The sequence below is a fragment of the Nymphalis io genome, chromosome 5 (assembly GCF_905147045.1).
Source record: "Nymphalis io chromosome 5, ilAglIoxx1.1, whole genome shotgun sequence".
NCBI classification, from domain to species: domain Eukaryota; kingdom Metazoa; phylum Arthropoda; class Insecta; order Lepidoptera; family Nymphalidae; genus Nymphalis; species Nymphalis io.
Window position 1 is genome coordinate 3,123,640 of NC_065892.1, and position 20,503 is coordinate 3,144,142.

The following is a 20,503-nucleotide window of genomic DNA, read 5'->3' on the forward strand; positions in this document are numbered from 1 at the left end:
GTGACTAAACGGGTTTAAAAATAAAAATCAAACTGAAAATTCAAACATCTGTATTTCAAATGACAGTTCAAATCAATAATTAAGTTGAAAACAAAATTTTAACAAAGTACTGCGTAAGTTTAGAATTGATTGGATAAAGCCACCAGGTATATAAAGAATAAGTTAGACTTTGTAATTAATATGGAAAAATAATATAAATTTTGTAAAATCAAAAATAAAACAGAACAATTACGGGTGGCGCTACGTGTACCTTTTCCAATCAATGTGTACGCAAGGTTACAGTCTAGCAAGTCTACACTTAACATTATTATAACACTTCATTCTTCAGCAATATAAAAGTATTCAAACTGATCACAATTTTATGGCAGTCCCATGGAACCCCATGCAACTCTTAACCAACACAGTTCAGGTCAAAAATATATGACATTTCATACAATCAGTTCACGAGTGCCCTTTAGACAGAAAATAACAAAGCGAATTTAATTCTTATTAGTTTGTAATTATGCGCGTTTACATACTTACAATTGAACCTCTCAGCGAAAATGTCACATATTGTCCTTAACTTTCATATAAATCTTAGCTTGATTCATTCTTAATTAATGAGATGTGGTTTTCCAGTTGATGCAAAAAAAATGCAAAAGCAATCACATAAACAGACTAGTATCCGAAAACTCTATCGAAAGTAACAAATTTTAATTGCAAAGGATAGGTCACGAACAAAAGGCAATCACACAATATAAGCTAAAATTTAAAACATCGGATTTTATAAATCCAAAATAATATTTAATCTGTAATATTTAATAAAGTATGTAGTTCAGCACAACTATCTCAATATAATACGGTTTTATCGACCGGTCTCGGTCTCGGCGTGACCGCCTCAACATAAACTCACAAATACTCTACATATCGATAAAAACTATTCAGTCGTTTTTATTTATTCATAAAAATATATCTTTAAAAGGCTCAAATAAAACTGTTACAGCTCTAAGTACCGTTCACAGTGTTATTGCGATCGGATCTATTACTGGAGGTATTAGTATCCATTGGCACAGTCTCTAGCCGATGTTGACCATTTTTCGCTGCAACCGTAAACAACACTCGACCTCGCAACACACGCGACGAGGTAGCTCCAGTCATTGTACTGTGGCGCTCGGTGGAATGTGACGGGCCAGCCGTGTCCGCAGCCCCTATCACTAACTATACAACTGGGTAAGCGTGCGAGTGATCGCTCGGAACGAAGCACACTCGATCGGGATACACTGTCACACGCGAAAAATTATGACGAAGGATCGCCAGGTCCGACACAGCAGAGGCCGTAGCAAGCACAGCCGCACAATGTTGACTCGCAAATCGGCGGGTGTCTAGGGCACCGGTAACACACTATCGCAAAATGTCCAAATTCTCTTCCTCGCAATCGTGATCACTAGCGCGACTCCTGAGTGTTCGTTTGAAATGTTACAATCGATAAGTTCTAATCGGTTTCGGAGGTCCGGGGCGGCTAGTGCACGGGGAGAGGCTCGTCGGAGTGCTGCAGGCGCCGGCGCAGCAGCTGCGAGTCGGTGGGTGGCGACAGGCCGAAGGGCGGGCAGTAGTCGTCGGCGCAGCGGCGCTCGCGCACGGCCATGGCCTGCAGCGCCACGCCCGTGCGCTCCAGCTCGTCCTCCAGGATGCCGTCGGGGCTGGGCTGGCACGACTTGCTGCTGCGCAGCGCCGTCGGCGGCCGCTCCATGTACGAGTAGTTCATGGAGAAGTGCTGCTGGATCACTCGGTTCACGGCCATCGCCGACTCCGCGAAGTTGGACAGGTTGCGGGCCGACATATTGCTGTGGGCAACGAGATGGACCTTTAATAATTTTTTCGGTACGCGTCGAAACTTACTTATTTCAACTAATTTCGATTCGCCGACCACAAAATCTTAAATTTTGTAATCTCAGATTTCTTAGATTTTAGAAGCATTTATAATTGCCACAAAATTTCAAAGGAGGTCTTTCGAAATATTTTATGACTTATTCTGAAAGTTTACCTTCCTTTAACAATCATTTTCAAACAAACTTATATATATAAGGATTATATTTATTGGTTGAAGATATATTATAAATACCGAAGCGTCGTAGAAGAAATAATAAAAATCTATTAATAAACCTAACATTTAGTAAGTAGTAATAGAGACTTGTTTATTTAGCCTTGGGAACGTAATATGTATATTAATTATCTGTATCTGTTTTTGTTCAAGTATATCTAATTAAATTACTTTGTCACTTGACCTTTGTTATTTGCCGTCAATTACAGTATTACATTATATAAATAATTCACATTTCAAATTTAAATTCCTTTATACAATATAGAATCACTTATTAGATCATTGTCAAATTCTATGATCGGTTCGGAAAAGAAACTACTTGGGGTATTTTTATGCTGAGTAGTTTATGCCGTTGAAAGAAACTTAGCGAGTTTTTTTTTTAGTCATTTCATAAATGTAATATGAAAGTCTCAATCATTCCTACTTTTGAAATGTTTCGATAAAATAATTGATCGCATTTATTCTGATGTTTTATCAGTTAACATTATCATAAAAATACAAAAGTGAATTACCTATAACGCTAATTAATTTATTGCGACCGATACTGCACGGAATAAATACGCCGATAAAATAATTTAGATAAAAGAAAAACTTTTTAATCTTTTATCGTTATTCTGATATACTGTATATACTTATTAATGCTTTAAATCGATTACAGTATTATCTAGATCAGCACAATCACCTATGTACAAAACAATAGCTAGTATCCAAATTTTATAATAGACTAATAAAGAACTACTGTATTTTTTTAATGTCTGCCTGTCTGTGCTTCACATCACACGGCCACTAAGGTTACTGGGTTTTTTGTCGGGTTTTAGAAGCAGTTCGGAGTTTTTTTAGCTCTTATAAGCCAGCGTTTGATAGTTGACTTGTCTAATGTTAAGCATCGACACGGTCTAGGAGATAGCAGGCTTGCCTAGAACAAACCTGTTTACTCTGGATTTGAAGATACCAACGGTGTACCTATCAGGAAATACAGACTCGTGCAAAGTATTCCACAGTTTGGAATGCGAATAATAAATGTGGATTCGAAGCGCTTCGTACGTAGGTTAAGAAGTTGGCAGTGCTACAGTCTGATGTGTCGCCTTACCGTTTGATGTTATGCGGAGTGTGCAGCGGCGGGTAGAGCGCGGCGGGGTCGGCGCGCCGCAGCCACGCGTGCTGTAGCACCCGCTCCGCGCTCAGCCGGTGCGACGCCTCGCGCACCAGCAGCTGCGCGATTAGGTCCTTCGCCTCGCGCGATATGTGCGACCACTCCTCCTCCGGGAATGAATATCGCCCCTCCTGTTCGAACAACGCTTTGGTCACCTGATGCTCTGACAATACTCGTTTACCTTTTCTTATTCGTATTGAATAATAAACTCTTATACCGATCAAAATATGCTTTTGTATTAACTAAAATATATTATCTAAATGCTATTTCACTTTTATCTATTGTTTTATATATTGTTTTATCGGCGCCAGGTGACGGTTCTTGCCGTTCACCTTTTATCTTATGCCTACACTTTTGTCGAGTATGCTAATGATACCGGACCCGGAAGAACCTGGCAGAGTTTCCGATCCACAGATATTTTTATAATGTTACTTAAATTCATTCAGCGATGTACTATGACCTTACTTATCATAATGTCACAAAATAATCGAAACGAGTAGCCCGATGATGTTGCGATACTTATGAACGTATAATATAAATATTTATACTCCTCGTTTGCTTTAAAGAACATCAGATGTTTTGTTATGAGAAACTACAGTGTCATTAACATTGTCATCCTTTTGTTTTCTAGAAATGTCATTACATGAACATCGAAACATTTTCCCGTGGTATGAAAATATTGTTGTTAAACAAAGAGATCCGTATTGTATTAACAATATCTTTACAAGTTAAACTGATTTCATCTTGTATTTTTAGTGTATAAATTGTCGAGAGGTACTATTGGTTGTTAACTGACGAATATATTGGGTACAAACCTGAATGGAAGTGAAGAGCAGGTCCTGGCAAGCGCGGCAGTTGTCGCCGCGCTCCCAGCCGCAGTCGGCGCCGCAGTCGGCGCGGAAGGGCGGGTAGCCGCACAGCAGAATGTACGCGATTACGCCCAGCGACCACAGGTCGCAGCGCTTGTCGTAATGCGTCGCAGCCGAACCCGCGAAAAGAGATACAACTTCCGGCGCCATGAATTCCGCACTGCCCACCTAATTGATAACATTCTATTTAATATTTGCTACTACTTATTTTTTTAAATTTTAAATTTAGACGAAAATATATCTTTTGTTGCTTATAATAAAAACGCCTATTAAATAAATGACAGTTTGAAACGACTTACTGGCGTCATAAGTTGAGGAGTCGCCAGTGGGCTCGCGAGACTCGAAGTAAAACTGATCCCACTCCCAAGATCAAAGTCACAAATTTTGACCGGGCAGAGACTGTCGCGGTTAACGCATAGAATGTTCTCGGGCTTCAGGTCGCGGTGAGCCACGCCTTTGCCGTGAAGGAAGTGTAATGCGTTCGCAATCTCGCGTACAATCTCCGCCGCTTGCGGCTCTGAGAAGTAATGATGCTCCTGTATTCGTGATAGAAGCTGACCGCCGTTGATCTGTAACAAATAAAGTGTTACATTAGCCGTTACATTTTCCTCTGAGATTTTTGAAGAACCATTCGTTTTATAAATTACAAGAAGGAAGTTCCTTCTTTAAATTTCCACTTATTTACTCCACCCCTATCATTATAAATGTATCGCACGTTAGCTTCAAACAAAACCAATTGTTTTTCCTGACAGTTGATTCATACTTATGAATAACAATGTATCCGTGTAATATACATAGGCTATTTCGTCTTATAGATATAATTTGTATGTATGTGTTTCATTTTTTTTTTACTATTTAACATTTCATTTATTATAATACCTTTTCATTTTGCGCTTCTAATAAATAACTATCCTTAGTGTAGATGCGTCTTAAGGATGTCTCGCACTCGACAAAGAATGCAGTAGCATTAAGCTGTCCTTTTGTGTAATGACATTTTTTATTGATGCAATAAAGTACCTAGACGAATAAATAAATGGAAGCGAGCTAAATATAAATGCTGTATAATTGTCGATGACTGGCCAAGTTCGCGTATGGTCTATTACGTTAAAACATTTGTGGCAACTGGCCTTGTGAACAGCTTAACATGCGCTGGTACAAACCGGCTTCCCTGCCCGCCTTAACCTGATTGAATCACTATTAACTAGATAGATTAGTTTATTGACCATAAATATTCACTCCAATGATTAATTATTTTATGTCGATAAATATATATTTTCTCATAGCATCTTTGGAACTTTTTTTTAACTCCGCTAATAACGTAATTATAAAAATATCATATGAGTTTTATTTACAAAAATAAAAAGCAATATAAAACAAGAGAACTTCTCGAGAGTTTTAATTTAAATAAATTAATTTTTATATCCGCACAATTAATAAGGAAATTAACAGCATAGATAATATAATTTTGTAAGCATTTTGTTAAATAATGTCCTTTTTATGTATTTTATAAATAATTAGACCACAGAAGAGAGAAGAACGAAATCAACCCGTGTTTGTCGCAAGAATGTAATCGAAAAAGTATTGTCGCGGGAAACCAATCCATTAACAAAAACCATTTCCAAGCAATATTTGACGTCAAGAAGACGACAGACAGTCTGCCTTTGCCTAAAATACTTTTAAAATACAATTTACATAACTGTCAGGGGATAATTGCAAACGAAATGTTGAATAACTTTTTAGATACCAAGCTTGTGATTTGAGCTTGAATGACCTTACGATTAATAAACGTGTAAGCTCATATTTTAATCTAACGAACCTGCGAACTCGTGATAAGCGAATACGTATTACATATAAGTATGTATGTGTAAGTTAAAATAACAATCCGTATGTTATTTTGCACACATTAAAATATTTGTTTTTGTTTGGTTCGACGGTAGGTACTGGTAATTATAACTTTGACGTATTACAAATGCAGTGTAAATATTTAAAACGCATTTAAACAGAATTATACATTCTGTAAAACAATGATATACACAACGTTATTTTATTCGTTTTTTTTTTTGCAACTTTTTTACTTTTTTCAGATTATCCTGCTCAAGACAAAACTGCTGCAAAATGAGTTAACATACAATCCCTTTTTACTCTCAATATTCGCGGCGCGAAAATCGTGAATCGCAAGATAGTGTCGAGAGTTCGCAGCTTTCCTCGGTGCGGTGTCGATTTATAGTCCCGCTACAAAGGGTGTGAAGGGAGCGCTGTGATTGGTAAAGGGTCATATTTTTCGATAGCCGCGATTCATTGACGAGTGTAAAGCCTTACTAAAATATGGACGCCATTATAATTGCTTAAAAAATAACAACTAAAGCAATAAAAGTGACCATCTTACAATGATTCATTGTAAAAATGTTAAACTAAGTATATAATTAAACAAACTTGTAATATTTTAAGTCAACAGCTAAAGCAATGTGACGCCTTAACGAGATTTATATTTACTAAGCCCTCGTAGTCAGACACGTAGGCTGACTCGAAACGACTGAGTTTATAATATAAGACTAAGCTTTTAAGACCATGTTAATTGTTATGACCTTCGACCGTTCTGTAACTTGGCCATTAAAAAAAAAATCATCAATCGGTATTAGAATAGTTTGGACGTAAGAACAAATCTATAAATGCAAATGCAATTTCAAAGAAATACAACTTTGAAATAGTTATATAAATCTTGAATTTATAATTTAATGTTTATTCGAAACTCATTCCCCGTAAAATAATACGTAGCCGACATAATAAAAAAAAAATAACAACAGAATTATCTAGAACGTATAACGAACTTTTCTTATGATAATTTTATTACATTCATAATAAGTTAAACGAATATAATTATAGAGTTTAAATGTTAGCTATTCGTTACGCCTGATAATAAAAACACGAATTATTATTAAATTCATACCAGCATAAAATTTCTTCATAATATAATCATACAATTTGAGCGATAAAAGATAACTAAATATCGATAAGAACGAGCTCTCTTACCTTCTCGAAGACAAGATAAAACTTGTCCGTGTCCTCAAAGAATTCAATGAGCTGGATTATGTTTGGGTGTCCTTGGCAATAGTGGAAGGTTTCCACTTCGCGGAAGACCCGGGCGCGGGCGTGCCCCGGCACTTTATCAATGATCTTTACAGCAAACTCCTGTCCCGTGTATATGTTGACACACGTCTGAACCGAGGCATATGCCCCTTCGCCCAGAACCTCGCCCGTGAGCTTGTAAAGGTCTGAAAGAAATGGATAATTTTAATCAATACTTAGGTTAACGGTTAAGTAATAATATTTGTAAACCAAATAGCAATGCCATATTACAAGTTACAACTTTTGAAATAACATGCAATCAAATTAAGCATAATACCACTAGTAGTTTAATAAGGATTCGTCAATTTTCATGGAAGATATACAAAAATTTAACTGCAAATATAATTAATGAAAATGCCCGTAACAATCGATTCTTTTCGGTAGACCATTCAAATAAATCGTCATTTTATGACGATAGAAATAGCTAGCAAGTGATTTAGAATGTTACAATATTTGTTTGCTACAATATTTATATTATGGCATTCGTTTATTGCTCGATATACAAGCCTAACGATAGTGTAAGACAAATCTAATAAACGATGTGACTTCTTACGTTTCTTACGTAACGTTCTTCCTCTGTGCGTCATGCATCAAGTAAAGGGATTTTATTTGTACAATTTCAGTATGCGCGTGTCATAGAAACCTTTTAAGCGCAGACTGACTTGCCATGCACATGTTACATTTAGATATTTATTATCGTATCATGGAAACTTATTACACTAAATTTTACTTACTGTTTTTATCTTCATTTTACAAAATTGTTTATTCAAATTAAATATAAGATCAGATCGCAATAGAACCAGCTAAGTAGAACTTCCAAAGACTTGATTTGTTTTGCTAATAATATAAGTACAAGCTGTACCGTTTTTAATGAAACATGAAATCTACTACTATCAGGTGATATACGAATGATGAACCTCTTACCTTGGAAACATGATGTGACCACCGAGCTGCCGGAGCGCTTCTTCCTGCGACGTTTCCTACGCGCCTCTTCCTTGCGCCGCTGCAGGTCCTCGCTGTCGGGGATGGGCACCGGCGCGGACGCCTCCGGCCCGCGTGGAATATCGTCTGTTTCTCGCTCACTCCCTGACTGACTACTGCCGCGGCCGACGCCTGTTGACAAATTATAATTTCTCGTTAAATAATTTGCTAATAATATAAGTACAAGCTGTACTGGATGCCATATTCCGTCAAGAATTGCTCCGACATTTAATTGGTTTGATACTCCACACCATTTGCGATTTCCGGACTACTGATTTAAATATAAGAAAAACTTAACTTAAGCGCGAGGTTGATATTGTCATTATTTCCCAAAAAATATAGTAAAATGGTGTAAATAGATTAGTAATAAGGTTTTTAGGAAATTCGGGAAAACTGCTAATACGATTCTGCGAGGCAATGTATGCCGCGCAGGTCAACGAAAAATTACGAAAAAAAAATTATAAATGTAGTAGATTAGAAAAAATTATACGAGTTTAAAGTGATACGTAAGTATTTAACATATTATTTTTGTAATCGATAGAAATCATGATTATATTGTTCTAGAAAATCATTATTCTAATCCTTAGGTATTCATATAGAATATTTACGAATGTAACTCCTAATATTTTTAGTAATTGACTGATTACGTCTATACTAAATTTTCTTATAATATATAAACAAAACAGCCATTTTATTAACATACTTCAATCACCAATGTGGATTATCTGATGTTCAGTATAAAATTAAAATATTTAATTGGAGAAATAAATATAACCCATACCTTTTTAAAAATATTTTTCTGAACAATTTATTTAATGTCTTCACATATTATTATAATTTGTTATTGAAATAATAACTTATCTGTCAATAAATTGACAGCAAGATATAGGAACAGATAAAATATCTACTGATACTTGATTATAATCCCTTTTCAGGTCAAAACAATAAATTCAAAATGTTACGAGGTCGTCTTCAGCACAGAGGATCGATTGCGAAATGTCTGCCTTTATTTAATTCATACGGCCAAGATTCATCTTAATTCTTAAGAGTAGTTTACACTTGGTGAACATAAATAATATTAGTAGAACGTGACCCGTCCTTATCTTATCTCCAACAGTAGCCTTCCGACGTGTAACTAAACGTTGAAGCCAAACAGCTTTCACATCCGTTCACAATATATTTTACACCTAAAGGGACATTATCCGCTATAACAGCAACGATTGTGTAACAAAAAAATATTCAACATTTCTCAAACTTCCGAGGACTTAAAAGAAATCTTAATTAATCAAAATTTTAAATTTCTTTTTTAAAATATTATTTTAAAATCATTTAAAACATATCGAAAACAATAGTGACCCAGGTGGATAGCTCTCACTGCGCTTTCTGCAAAGCCATTGTTATTACGTTTTCACCAAGTATGTAGTTTGTATTTGAATACATTCGTACAAAAAAGCAGTTAACGTACATTTTGCTAATGACTAGTAGTAATCGGCCCTTTGTATCTATTGGGAACGCTATGTCATCGATAATATTATTCAGACGGGAGACGTGAGTGCAGCTGAGTTGGCAAACAAAGCCGGTTCAACGACCTACATGGCCGCACCCATCGCTGCGTGTGCGACTGTGCGCACTGCGCCCACGTTACGCGATCATTTCAACTCGAGGTCTATGAATTCTTTCCTACAGCAACTGAGAAGTAACCTTTTATTCAGTTATTTTAATATAAAACTCATCGAATACACATTTGATACTCATCGTTAAATTTTACGACGTATCAGTTTTCTGTCGACCATTTAAACTTATCTTATAACCAGTCGACCTTCTTGACAATTTTGTATTATAATATTTTAACTTAATTAAAGTTTTGCTGTTGTGAACTCAAATCGTGTGTGCGACGAGTTCCGTAAAATAATAATTATTCAGACTGACTTCCTTATTGATACTGTCTCGATGAGTGTGCGATGTGTTACTAATATTTACGTGTTGCCCGCATAACAAAAGTACGAACTTCTTCGTCTTCTTTTTATATAGTAATATAAAAGTTGGTTTAAAAAAGACATTAAAAGTAAGATAAATCTAATCGGTTAAACTTCACAATTGCCATAAAAAATAACTTCAATTACTTTTAATCTAAAACTTAACATTGTCTGATGTTTATCATAGTTAAAGTTCAGTGGAGCTTGATAGTTAATAATTACTCGCAATGACCTCGGAATAGAACGCTACATGATATGCCTATAAATTTGAAGGATCAGTTGTAGCCTTTAAGGTAATGGAATAGGGAACAATATTGTTTGCAAAATAATAAAGCTTAGAGTCAGTCAACAAAACACAGGATACGTAGCAAACGCGCAATAAAATGCGACTACAACAATCGGGAGGCACACCCACACATACAATCGCCTTTTTAAATGCAATAATTTCCTGTTTATAAAATACATCCGAACAGATACTGTTCAATGTGTTGTTTACAAACACGCGGGCAGTATACTTAATAAACCTCCAATTAAATTATCCTTTTATTAATGAAATGTGATTCATAAAGCGGTAATCAAGTAGTAGAGAAATCTAGATACGTAAAAAGATCCGCCTACATCTTTCCGTAGTTAGAGGAAGAGAATCGTAGTGCTCACGTGGGTACAAATTAATATGATTGTAATAATGAATCCACTCATTTTTTCTGTTTACTCTTTTTTTACGAAACGTAAACAGAATTGATTATACCGATGACCAGCGCTGAGGTTTATGGAGAATGCTATCAAATGTATGTAGTATATCAAATATATAATGATATTAATACATATTAACATTATAAGTACACCTACAATAGTCAATCAAAGTCACCAACCTTTTAAACTTGGCTAATGCAAATTTGCTTGCTGTACTTTGTAACACCAAGTTCCAAATAAGAATAATATACTCTCATCACAGTATCGTAAATGTCATGGTATAAATCTAAATATTGAAAACTCTGTGAAGTCATAATTAGTGAGTTTATAAAATCATTCAACGAATAATCTTATAAAACTTTTTATGTTTCTCCAAAAAAGGCAGGCGCCCTATTCGGTAAAGTTTCTGCTTTCTAATACATCGTTGATATTAATCTTGGCCACGATCTTTAGTTTGAATAAAGAATTCAATATTTTTATATACCCTCGAGCTAGCAACAAACGACCAACTTTCTATTGCCCTTACCATAAAATGCTTAGACAAGATAATTTCTCTGGAACAAAAATCTGGTAGCTACTGAGGTGAACGAGTTACTGTTCTGCACTAAATTAAACCCGCAAGCAGTTATAATAACTATATTCAAAGATCAAAGTCGACTTGGTTAAACTAAATGCAGAGCAATGTTGAATAAATTGCCAGCTCGACCTGGCACTGTCACTAAACCAGATAGTTATCAGAGTGAAATCTCGATGAGGGCGAAGCTATTTGTGCAATTTAACTAACCGCTTTCACTGGTCACAGTATTAGTTCCATATCGAACGATGTATTATGTAAGCATATATGCCCACAATTATATTTCAATATTCTTGTATAGAACTTTATCAAAAGTACATTTCCTGTGGTCTATAATATTTTTATTAATGATCATTAATCAAAATTCTTCTTATCTATAAACATAACCAAAACATTGAGTTACTTGCATGCATGGTATTAAATGTTTTCATATTTACTTCTTAAGCAGTAGGTGTAGAAAGGAAAGCAAACATTTTTATTACACTTTAATTACCATAAAATTCGTCACGGTCAAGGTTACTCCGATTTGATAAAGCAAATTGCTAAGTTTAATCAACGAAGGTCATAAAATAGAAGTCGTAAATTACATTTTGCAATATTGTGCTTCTATTTGTATATCTTTGAATTAATTACTTCAAGATTCATTCAATATTATGCATTCTGCATGTAATATAGCTGTGTTCATAAAACATATTCGAAATATGATCAAGATATAAACTTGTCAACGAACTTTTCAAATAACATTTAGCCGGTGTATCTACCTACTTCATTCATTAATTGTTTACTAGTGATTTTTAAGTTTTCTAAATATAACAGTGACGAATCATTTTTGTTTTTGTTCATATCGGTACAGTGTGTACCTACAGACAATATAATATGTATGTGCCCAAGCCCGTTGCGCAGTTTGATGTTAGGTGACCTTGACAATGAACGCCGCGGGGCGTCGCGCTTCAGCGGCCATGTTGAAATACAAGTGTGGATAATAAAGAAATTGCATTAAATTATCAACGCATTCATGGGAAAAAGTAAATAAACGCTATAAAAAATATATTGAAATATTTTTAACAACTTATAATTTAAAAAAAATATTTAAATCATAATATGGTAAAATGATATTAGTTACGACATATACCTCGATTTTGAATTTGTAATTCTACACTTGCGTATACAAATACAAGTAAATGTCCTCTATATAGGACATTTGATTATTATTTTTATATATTTATTATATTTTTAATCACTTGTATATGTAATATACATATTTCGATTGATAGAATTGAGTACCAATATTATGAATTAAGCTTATAAATTTCAAACATTTAATTTTATTAGGTATGAAATTCATCAATTTTGAATATACAATGATAGGAAAAAAAATTAAATATGTACAACATTAAAGGTTTCACAAAAAGTAAGCCACGAAAGCCACGAAGAAAGCATTTAGAATATTTAAATGCCAATAAAAGTTCTAAATAGAACAGCAATTACCACATATACAATGATGCGTCAAAGTCCGTAAACTTTCAAAGGAATACAATGTTAGGATGGTCAGCGTTACGAGAATCATAACAGATTCTTATTTGCAAAAAATAATGGAAAATACTGATAAGAAAATTTATTTCATATTAATAAGCAGATGGTCCATATCGTTGTTTACTTTTTATTAAAGAGTTAAATTTCAGAATGATGCAAAAAAAAAATGACTCGTGAGCGTTACTCACAAGCGATGATGCAATTACACATATTAATGCTCAAAATTTAGGTATTTGTAGTCCTCAAGACATAATTCCGGTAAATGAAACAACAGTAAAAGAATATAATTTAATTTTTAACATAATTTTTTAGACTACCTTCAAAATTTTAATAAGAGAAATATTGAACTACTAGCAATTTTTAATTAAAAGCCTACCTATCTATTTATTTATCTATGTTTACGTCTCTAAATACTATAGCAAGAAAGCAATTTATTATAATGATGAAATTGACGTTGCGATCTTATTTGAACTTAACTATATTTATAAGACACCTGCAACTTAAGTTCAACTAAAGTTGCAGAGCATTCTTAAAATAGTAATGAAAACGTTAAACATATGGCTCATAATAAAAATATAAGAAATTGATCACTTACCGCTGTCTACACTTTCTTCTGATATCTTCTTCACCATTTTTATTTGTTGCCTGATGTGTTGTTAAATGATAACAAAATTACGAGTAGGTGTTACTACTCTCAAAAAGCCGCTTTCAAACTTGTGCGGCTGCCTTTTCGACGTGAAATCGGAACGGCGCTTTAAGACAAGATAAAAACTTAAAAATGCTTAAACTAAAGAAATTATAAGCACCACCGTCGAGAAGGATTTACGGAAAGTGTGCTTGAAGATAATAAACAAACACTGTTAGAAGGCGGAATGAAAAAAACTACTGGTGTCGTTAGCGATCCATCCTACACACGCCCGCCCGTTCGATGTTCTAAAATCCAACTGAGGAGTTGCCGGCTCAACTCAGAGCGGCGCACATCGTATCACCTCCCCCTACCTTTCACCCCGCTAACTAGTGCGTCGTTGATGTTGTGGCCTCTCGCCCGCGCATGCGTTCTCGCTCACTCCGCTGACGTGTTTACATTTTTTTCGTTTATTTTTTCTTATATGTGCGATGTATAGCATAGCATTCATAGCTTTTCGGTACGCATATAGAAACCAGATGTTCTTGTTTAACCTCACTAAGAAATAAAAGAAATAATCGAAGTAGTTTAATAAAAAAATTATAAAGACATGTGATTTTGTTTTCATATATTGTTTACCATTTGCGCGTCATTGCATCATCTAAGATACGCCAAAAACCACGTAATCATGCCTTTTAATATATTGAACGTTCGTAATTTTATTATTCATACATTATATGTATATATCACAATTAAAAAAAACAGTTGTACAATTTATATAGACCTATTTTTTATCAATAGCGATAAATAAATTTGTTTTTAAAATTTTGTGGCCTTTTTGTTGGGATTAACTTTTCGTAACTTAAATAAAATTAAAATATAATAAATGCCAATTATGTTATTATTCAGTTATGCTATTATTCTAATTATTGCATAAGTTTAGTAATGGGTGATATTCCTAAAAAAAATTATAATTGAATCATAAAATCACTTGAATCTACTTAAATCATAAAAAAAAGATAATCCATCCTAAGCAAAATTTTCTATTATTATAAAATTATCCTAAAAGAGCCGTACAAATAGTCCCGTTTCGCTAAAAAAAATCTTTTGTTTATGACATTATGTAATACGGAGTCCTTTGTTTTCCAACCCTTCAAGAATGACCTTCACAGGGCGTTTGTTGACAAACATAGTACGGGAGCGGGTAAACGGCGCAGTAAGCACGTGGTACAGCTGAACCGGTTCGACCGGCAACCGGCGTCGCCATGTTTGTTGTCACGCCACTCTTCCGTCTTGCTCTAACTTCCATCTACACTCCTCTAATCCGTACTATTCACTCAAACATCGGACCTCTCACTCTTGGGCCTACGTGACCGAGAATAACATAACAAACACCAAGCAAATATAAAACCAAAACATTATAGTACATATTCAACTTATGTCTCGCTACGACTTATAACATTTGCTACGAAACTTTTTATATGAGAAAGCGAAGTAGCATTGTTTGTTCGGTATAAATATAAGCATCGGATGATGCTACGATACAGAATTGATATCGTCGAAAACATGTCATAATAAATAGATAAATCAAAAAGCGAACTTGATGCCAAAACAAAGTGGTAATAAACAAGACACGATCTTCGGTGTAAAATTAGGAATTAAATGAAACAGAAAAATCCACGCAACCATCGCGCAATAATACAGAATAAATAAGATGATATGATTAAATTGATCTACAAAAAAAAATGTCTTTTTTTTACGATACTCGAACAAAGGTTGAATGCTACGCGAACTCCATGGATTATAAGAATATACCTAGGTAGGCAATTCAACGATATTATTACCGACCAAACACTGACGACTTCGCTCGTAAGGACGCCAATATGAAGATAAAAAGTTTTTAGAATAGAAAACTTACATTTACTAGGCATGATACCATCGCCATCTATTTTTTTTTAAAACTAGTGATTTATAAATTTCATATTATTATTTGCGATTATGACAAACGTACATATAGGATTAGGTGCCTAATAATACGTAATAATCGTTACGCTTTTTCCAAAAAACTTACAATAATTGCATATACCAACTAGAACAAATTTTATGATATGTGTGTAGTAAAACCTTGCTGTCTTTGTCTCAATTCAGGTGATTTTAATAGCTCATTAATTTTTCTCTACTAAAATTAGTGCGCTTATTTAATCTTATAATAAACATGTTTTTCACTTTTAACGATACGTAATACATAACGACATGACACTAAGTGTATTATTATTCATGGTATCGTATACTTTACGTATGTTTGAAAAAAAAACAAAGGACAAGCAAAGTGATAAAGTCCTAAAAATACTATTGATCTCAAAATCATATGCTCGCCCTTATGCCACTTGTTTTGATCACGCAGTGTGTAACCTGCGTTAAAAAAGGATCTCAGGTTAGCCAAATCGCCAAATCTCTTTGGAATCGGTTTTACTGATGATACCCCGGCACAATAGTTGACTTAGAGGTTTATTCACATAAATCGATTGATGGATTAATAAAAAATCTGTAGTCGGCTCTTTCAGTCAACGGATTTGAGTTGGCCGTAACGCATAAAAGAGTAACGACTGAGTTTCTTGCTAATTTTTTCAATAGCATATTTATGCCGAATTAGTGGTAGCTTTACGTTTAATTGATCTCGTAAAACGACACAGCTTGCTTGAATACGATGCAAAAATCTTATAAAATGACAATAGAAGCCTGTTTGTTATTTTTTAAATAAAGTTCATATTTATTTTGATGTATTTGTTTATTTACTCATAAATTTATATAAAACTTTTTTTAATATTAAACATCTATATGTTTATATAAAGGCTATACCTTTAGAACGTTTTAACTTATAAGACTTTAATATGTATCGACAATACAAAAAAAAAGGAGGAATCCCCTTGAATTACAAATTTACGCAGAAAGAGAATACAATTCCTTGGAAAAAAAAAATTAAGTTCCGAGAAAAAATAAAGACGAATTCGAAGAATTACGCAATACGTTGGGTGTTTTGGGTGCTACGTGTTTAGGGAAACCTTACGCAGTGTGAAGACAAGTTTTTTTTTATATTAAGACCGTCGCCAGACAGCAAATCACCTACTTCGATCGTTTTACATTACTTGTGAGTCACAAATGACGCTATAGATACATTAAGCTTATTTATCAAAATAAATAAAAGCACTTCTTAAGGTAAAGGAACTACTTCAAAATCGACTATTTAATCTTTATTAGTATGTAGTTGAAAATGCTGCAACGTAGAGATATAAATAGATACTACACATACAACATACGTACACTTTTGTAAGTGTCACGTATGCGACAAGTCAAACGTGTTAACGGCTCCACAGTTTACTAATAGCATTGAAGAAATATACTAACCACCTATGGACTCCATCATCAGCTCAGCGCGATGGCACCAAATTCTTGACTATCGTCCACATGCGACGCAGTTTCGAAACGATACGACAGTCAGAAGTCGGTTCCATTGCCTTCCTAGATTTGTTCACATTGATTTTTTTATATTTAAATGAGCTTACATAATAAATCGTGTAAAAATGTTTTTACGGTAGCAGAGTTATTAATTGAAAAGAATTGAATACAATTGGTGTTTATTAACTTTTTGAACAAGTTGCCACTTTTGTCATTGTTATTACTAAACGGTAGTTCCTTTGTACCCAAACTATACACACAATAGTTTAAACTCCTTAGCTCCTCTGCTCGACTGTGGGAACTGCTTGAAAAAAAATGTTTTTATGAATACACTTCTAAAGAGTTAAGACGTTTTGTTCGATCGCTTAATTAATAAAATAATATTTCAATATAAATAGTAATAATATAAGCAGGTAAATTCCGCCGCTGTACTTAAGAATTGAAATGTGTATTTCTTAATTATAGCGTAAATCAAAAAATAATGAGGTAAGGCCAGTTTTTATTAAAACGGAAAAATCTAAAATATTATATAAAAATATAAATTATGTTTCTTAAATTTTCGCTTTTACATACACAAAAATTTAAATAGAAGATCCAAGTTTTTTTTTTTTATTTTACAATATGTAAACAAAGTCATCGCCTGAAATTATTTTAAATATCTCGGCTAAGCCTAATATAGAATAAATTCTGAGATAAAAGACAGAACTTTATTCGCTGAATGTACGACGTCGACTGATCAAAATTTATGAGCGGCAGTAAAAATTTACACCGAGAAGATAACGTCGAAGCTTTGTTTTTGTTCATCAAGTGGCAAACATTCACAAATTAACATAATTTCGCTTATTTTTAACAGTATGAAAATATCATCCGGTTTTCTGTCGACATATTTGCATTAAAACCGACGAAAAATAACTTGCGTCACATCAGGCGACTATATTCGTCGGACAACGACCTTTTAAAGTCTTAAATGACGAGCCACTGCGAGCTATCGACTCGACGAATACATTATGACAATTCCAAACGATAATAGGCCAAGCGTGCATATATAAAGATTGCGTTAGGCGCATATATTAATTGCTCCACTACACAATTACGCAATTGCATAATCGATTCACTCTCACTCTCCCTCCGCCGCAGCGTCAAAATAAGCCTAGCTACTACGTACTCATCGAGAAATTAAGCAGCCCTCGCCTTGTGAAATTTATTACAACAATAGAATAAACATTCTATTATTGTAGTAATAGTGTCGTTTTTTCTTTGAACTAGGGGTGTTCTATCTATTGTTATATTTTAAGAGGCAGGAATATTAGGATTGCGCGAGGGTATTCCCGTGGATCAATTTTTTCTGCCTCCTTTGTGTTCGTTGCCCTATAACCGCGTCACGTACCTACGAGTCGCACCTGATACTATAAAAACTCAGTTTTATGTATTTTTTTTAATACTTGGATTTTATAGTACATATAAATAGTAAAAGCCTCTTAAATTGGTAAAAAATGTTTGTTGTTATACAAATAATTTCGAATATATATGTATATATGTACATTGCAGATAATTATTTTAATTGACAAGCAATAGAGCATTATTATGAACTAAGTATGCCATAAACAAGAGTGCAAGACATACGTACTCATAGAATATGTAGTACGTTATATAAATATACGATAAAATTATTTACATATCATCTTACTGAAATTAGATATAATTATTTATATTATCTTAATCAGGCTACTTATGAAATACAGTTGCAATAACAACAGTATTTTGTTTTATACCTTTTGATATTTGAAGCTTCGATTGTTTATTTGGTAATCATAGATTTGAAACCATTGATACGAATCGAAATTATTTCACTAATCTGGCGAGCAACGAATTTTACAACGTCACTCATTATTATTATAATATAGCATCCATTATGAAATAAAAAATTGACTGTTTATTTTCTTAAATCTACGGGTGTCTACATTAATAGGCCAAGGTAAAACAGTTTAGTTCTTTGATTGGTCCTCAGTTTCGATTCAGCTAAGGTTTATTTTTGTGAGGAATTGAATCGGGAACATATCGTAAACTTTACAAATTAGTAGAACTAGCCCCACAGGTCAAAATGAAAGTTTGTAATGTAAACAACGACGTACGAACTTTGTATATAAAATATTAACGTCCAATAAAAATTTGTTGGGGCTGCTTAAAAAAAATCTAAATAAAAAATAGTTAATAAAATTGTAATTCGTTTACTACCAACGGCTTTACTTATATGTGAACGTTGCTTAGCGACTGTTTCGTTAAACAGTGGTTTGTCTCTTTCTGTCATTATTGATTTGACTTTCGAAAGAAGAAGACACAGTATTGCTTACCTTTTCTTTTTTTTTAACGCTGGAAAAACGCATTACGCGTTTCCCCCACGGGAACAGTGGGGGGGTATGTGAGACTCGCCGATGTCCAAGACGCCGAGTGCGCCCCGATAATCGGAATACCCACTAAAAAACCAGCGGTACCCTTTCCGTCTTAACGAGGAGCACCACGGGATCGCTTTCGCATGCTACCGTGGCGCTCTGATGGCCGGCTCGCCTATGCGGGCCTCCATTCTCTAGGGACAGTATTGTTTACCTGATTATCCGATAAACAACGTTTATAAGTGAGCCGTTAACGTTCTGTGCTTATATATATAAATGTAGATTGCGAAGTATGCGAAATTTTCACACTTATATGAACGTGACCAATAGTGTGTCAGGATGAGTCGTATTACCAAGTAGCACTTATATGGGTTAATAAGTCGAATTTATTATATAAAAAACTTATTTGAGGCTTTTAACAACCGAATTAAGTTCTTGTGCATGTACAATATTAAATAATAAATGATATTGTACATGCGGACGGGCAAATGGACCACCCGATCGTACGTGGTCGCCATTGCGCATAGACATTGGCGCTGAAAAAATATTAACCGTTCCTGATATCGCCAATGCGTCACCAACCTTGAGAACTAAGATGTTATCTCGCTTGTATCGAAAACCCAGAAAACCGGAACACAACAATATAAGTTTTGCTGCTTAGCGGTATAATATCTGATGAATATAATAGTTACCCAGACAGGCTTGCACCACTTTCATTAGTCTCTTGACTAATGTCATATAATATATAATATATATTTCATTAGTCAAGAGACTAATGAAAGTGGTGCAAGCCTGTCTGGGTAACTATATTATATATATGTATATATATTGAAATATAATGTTATAGCGACAATATTTATCGTTTATATAGTTAGTATTTATTTTGCTACAGTTTAAACAATGTTTATTGTTTCTAAAGCCAATAAAAAGACGTCAATTTTGTCTGTAAAGAAAGTCTAAGTGGCAACTTGGAGTAAGATAGTTGGCAGTTACACTTCCGTGTCTCGAAAAGCACGTATTAGCCATTGGTCCTGAGTCTAACCTCAA

At 34.3% G+C, this 20,503-nt stretch overlaps 1 protein-coding gene across 1 annotated transcript; it reads right to left on the reverse strand.

The window, feature by feature from the left end:
- Positions 1-33: 33 nt before the first annotated feature.
- LOC126768510 (MAP kinase-interacting serine/threonine-protein kinase 1-like) lies at positions 34-13,946 on the reverse strand. Its single transcript, XM_050486671.1, has 7 exons — positions 13,581-13,946; positions 8,153-8,341; positions 7,133-7,374; positions 4,402-4,671; positions 4,049-4,270; positions 3,171-3,364; positions 34-1,823 (listed from the first exon to the last, which is right to left on the reverse strand). Exons 1-7 carry the CDS (start codon positions 13,615-13,617, stop codon positions 1,499-1,501), a joined length of 1,479 nt encoding a protein of 492 aa, XP_050342628.1. The 5' UTR covers positions 13,618-13,946; the 3' UTR covers positions 34-1,498.
- Positions 13,947-20,503: the final 6,557 nt, after the last annotated feature.

Coding starts and splice junctions, on each gene's coding strand:
- LOC126768510 (XM_050486671.1), bottom strand. CDS start 13,617: ATGGTGAAGAAGATATCAGAAGAAAGTGTAGACAGCG. Junction 8,342..13,580: donor AGAAGAAAGTGTAGACAGCG/GTAAGTGATCAA, acceptor ATTTGTCAACAG/GCGTCGGCCGCGGCAGTAGT. Junction 4,271..4,401: donor CTCCTCAACTTATGACGCCA/GTAAGTCGTTTC, acceptor GTTATCAATTAG/GTGGGCAGTGCGGAATTCAT.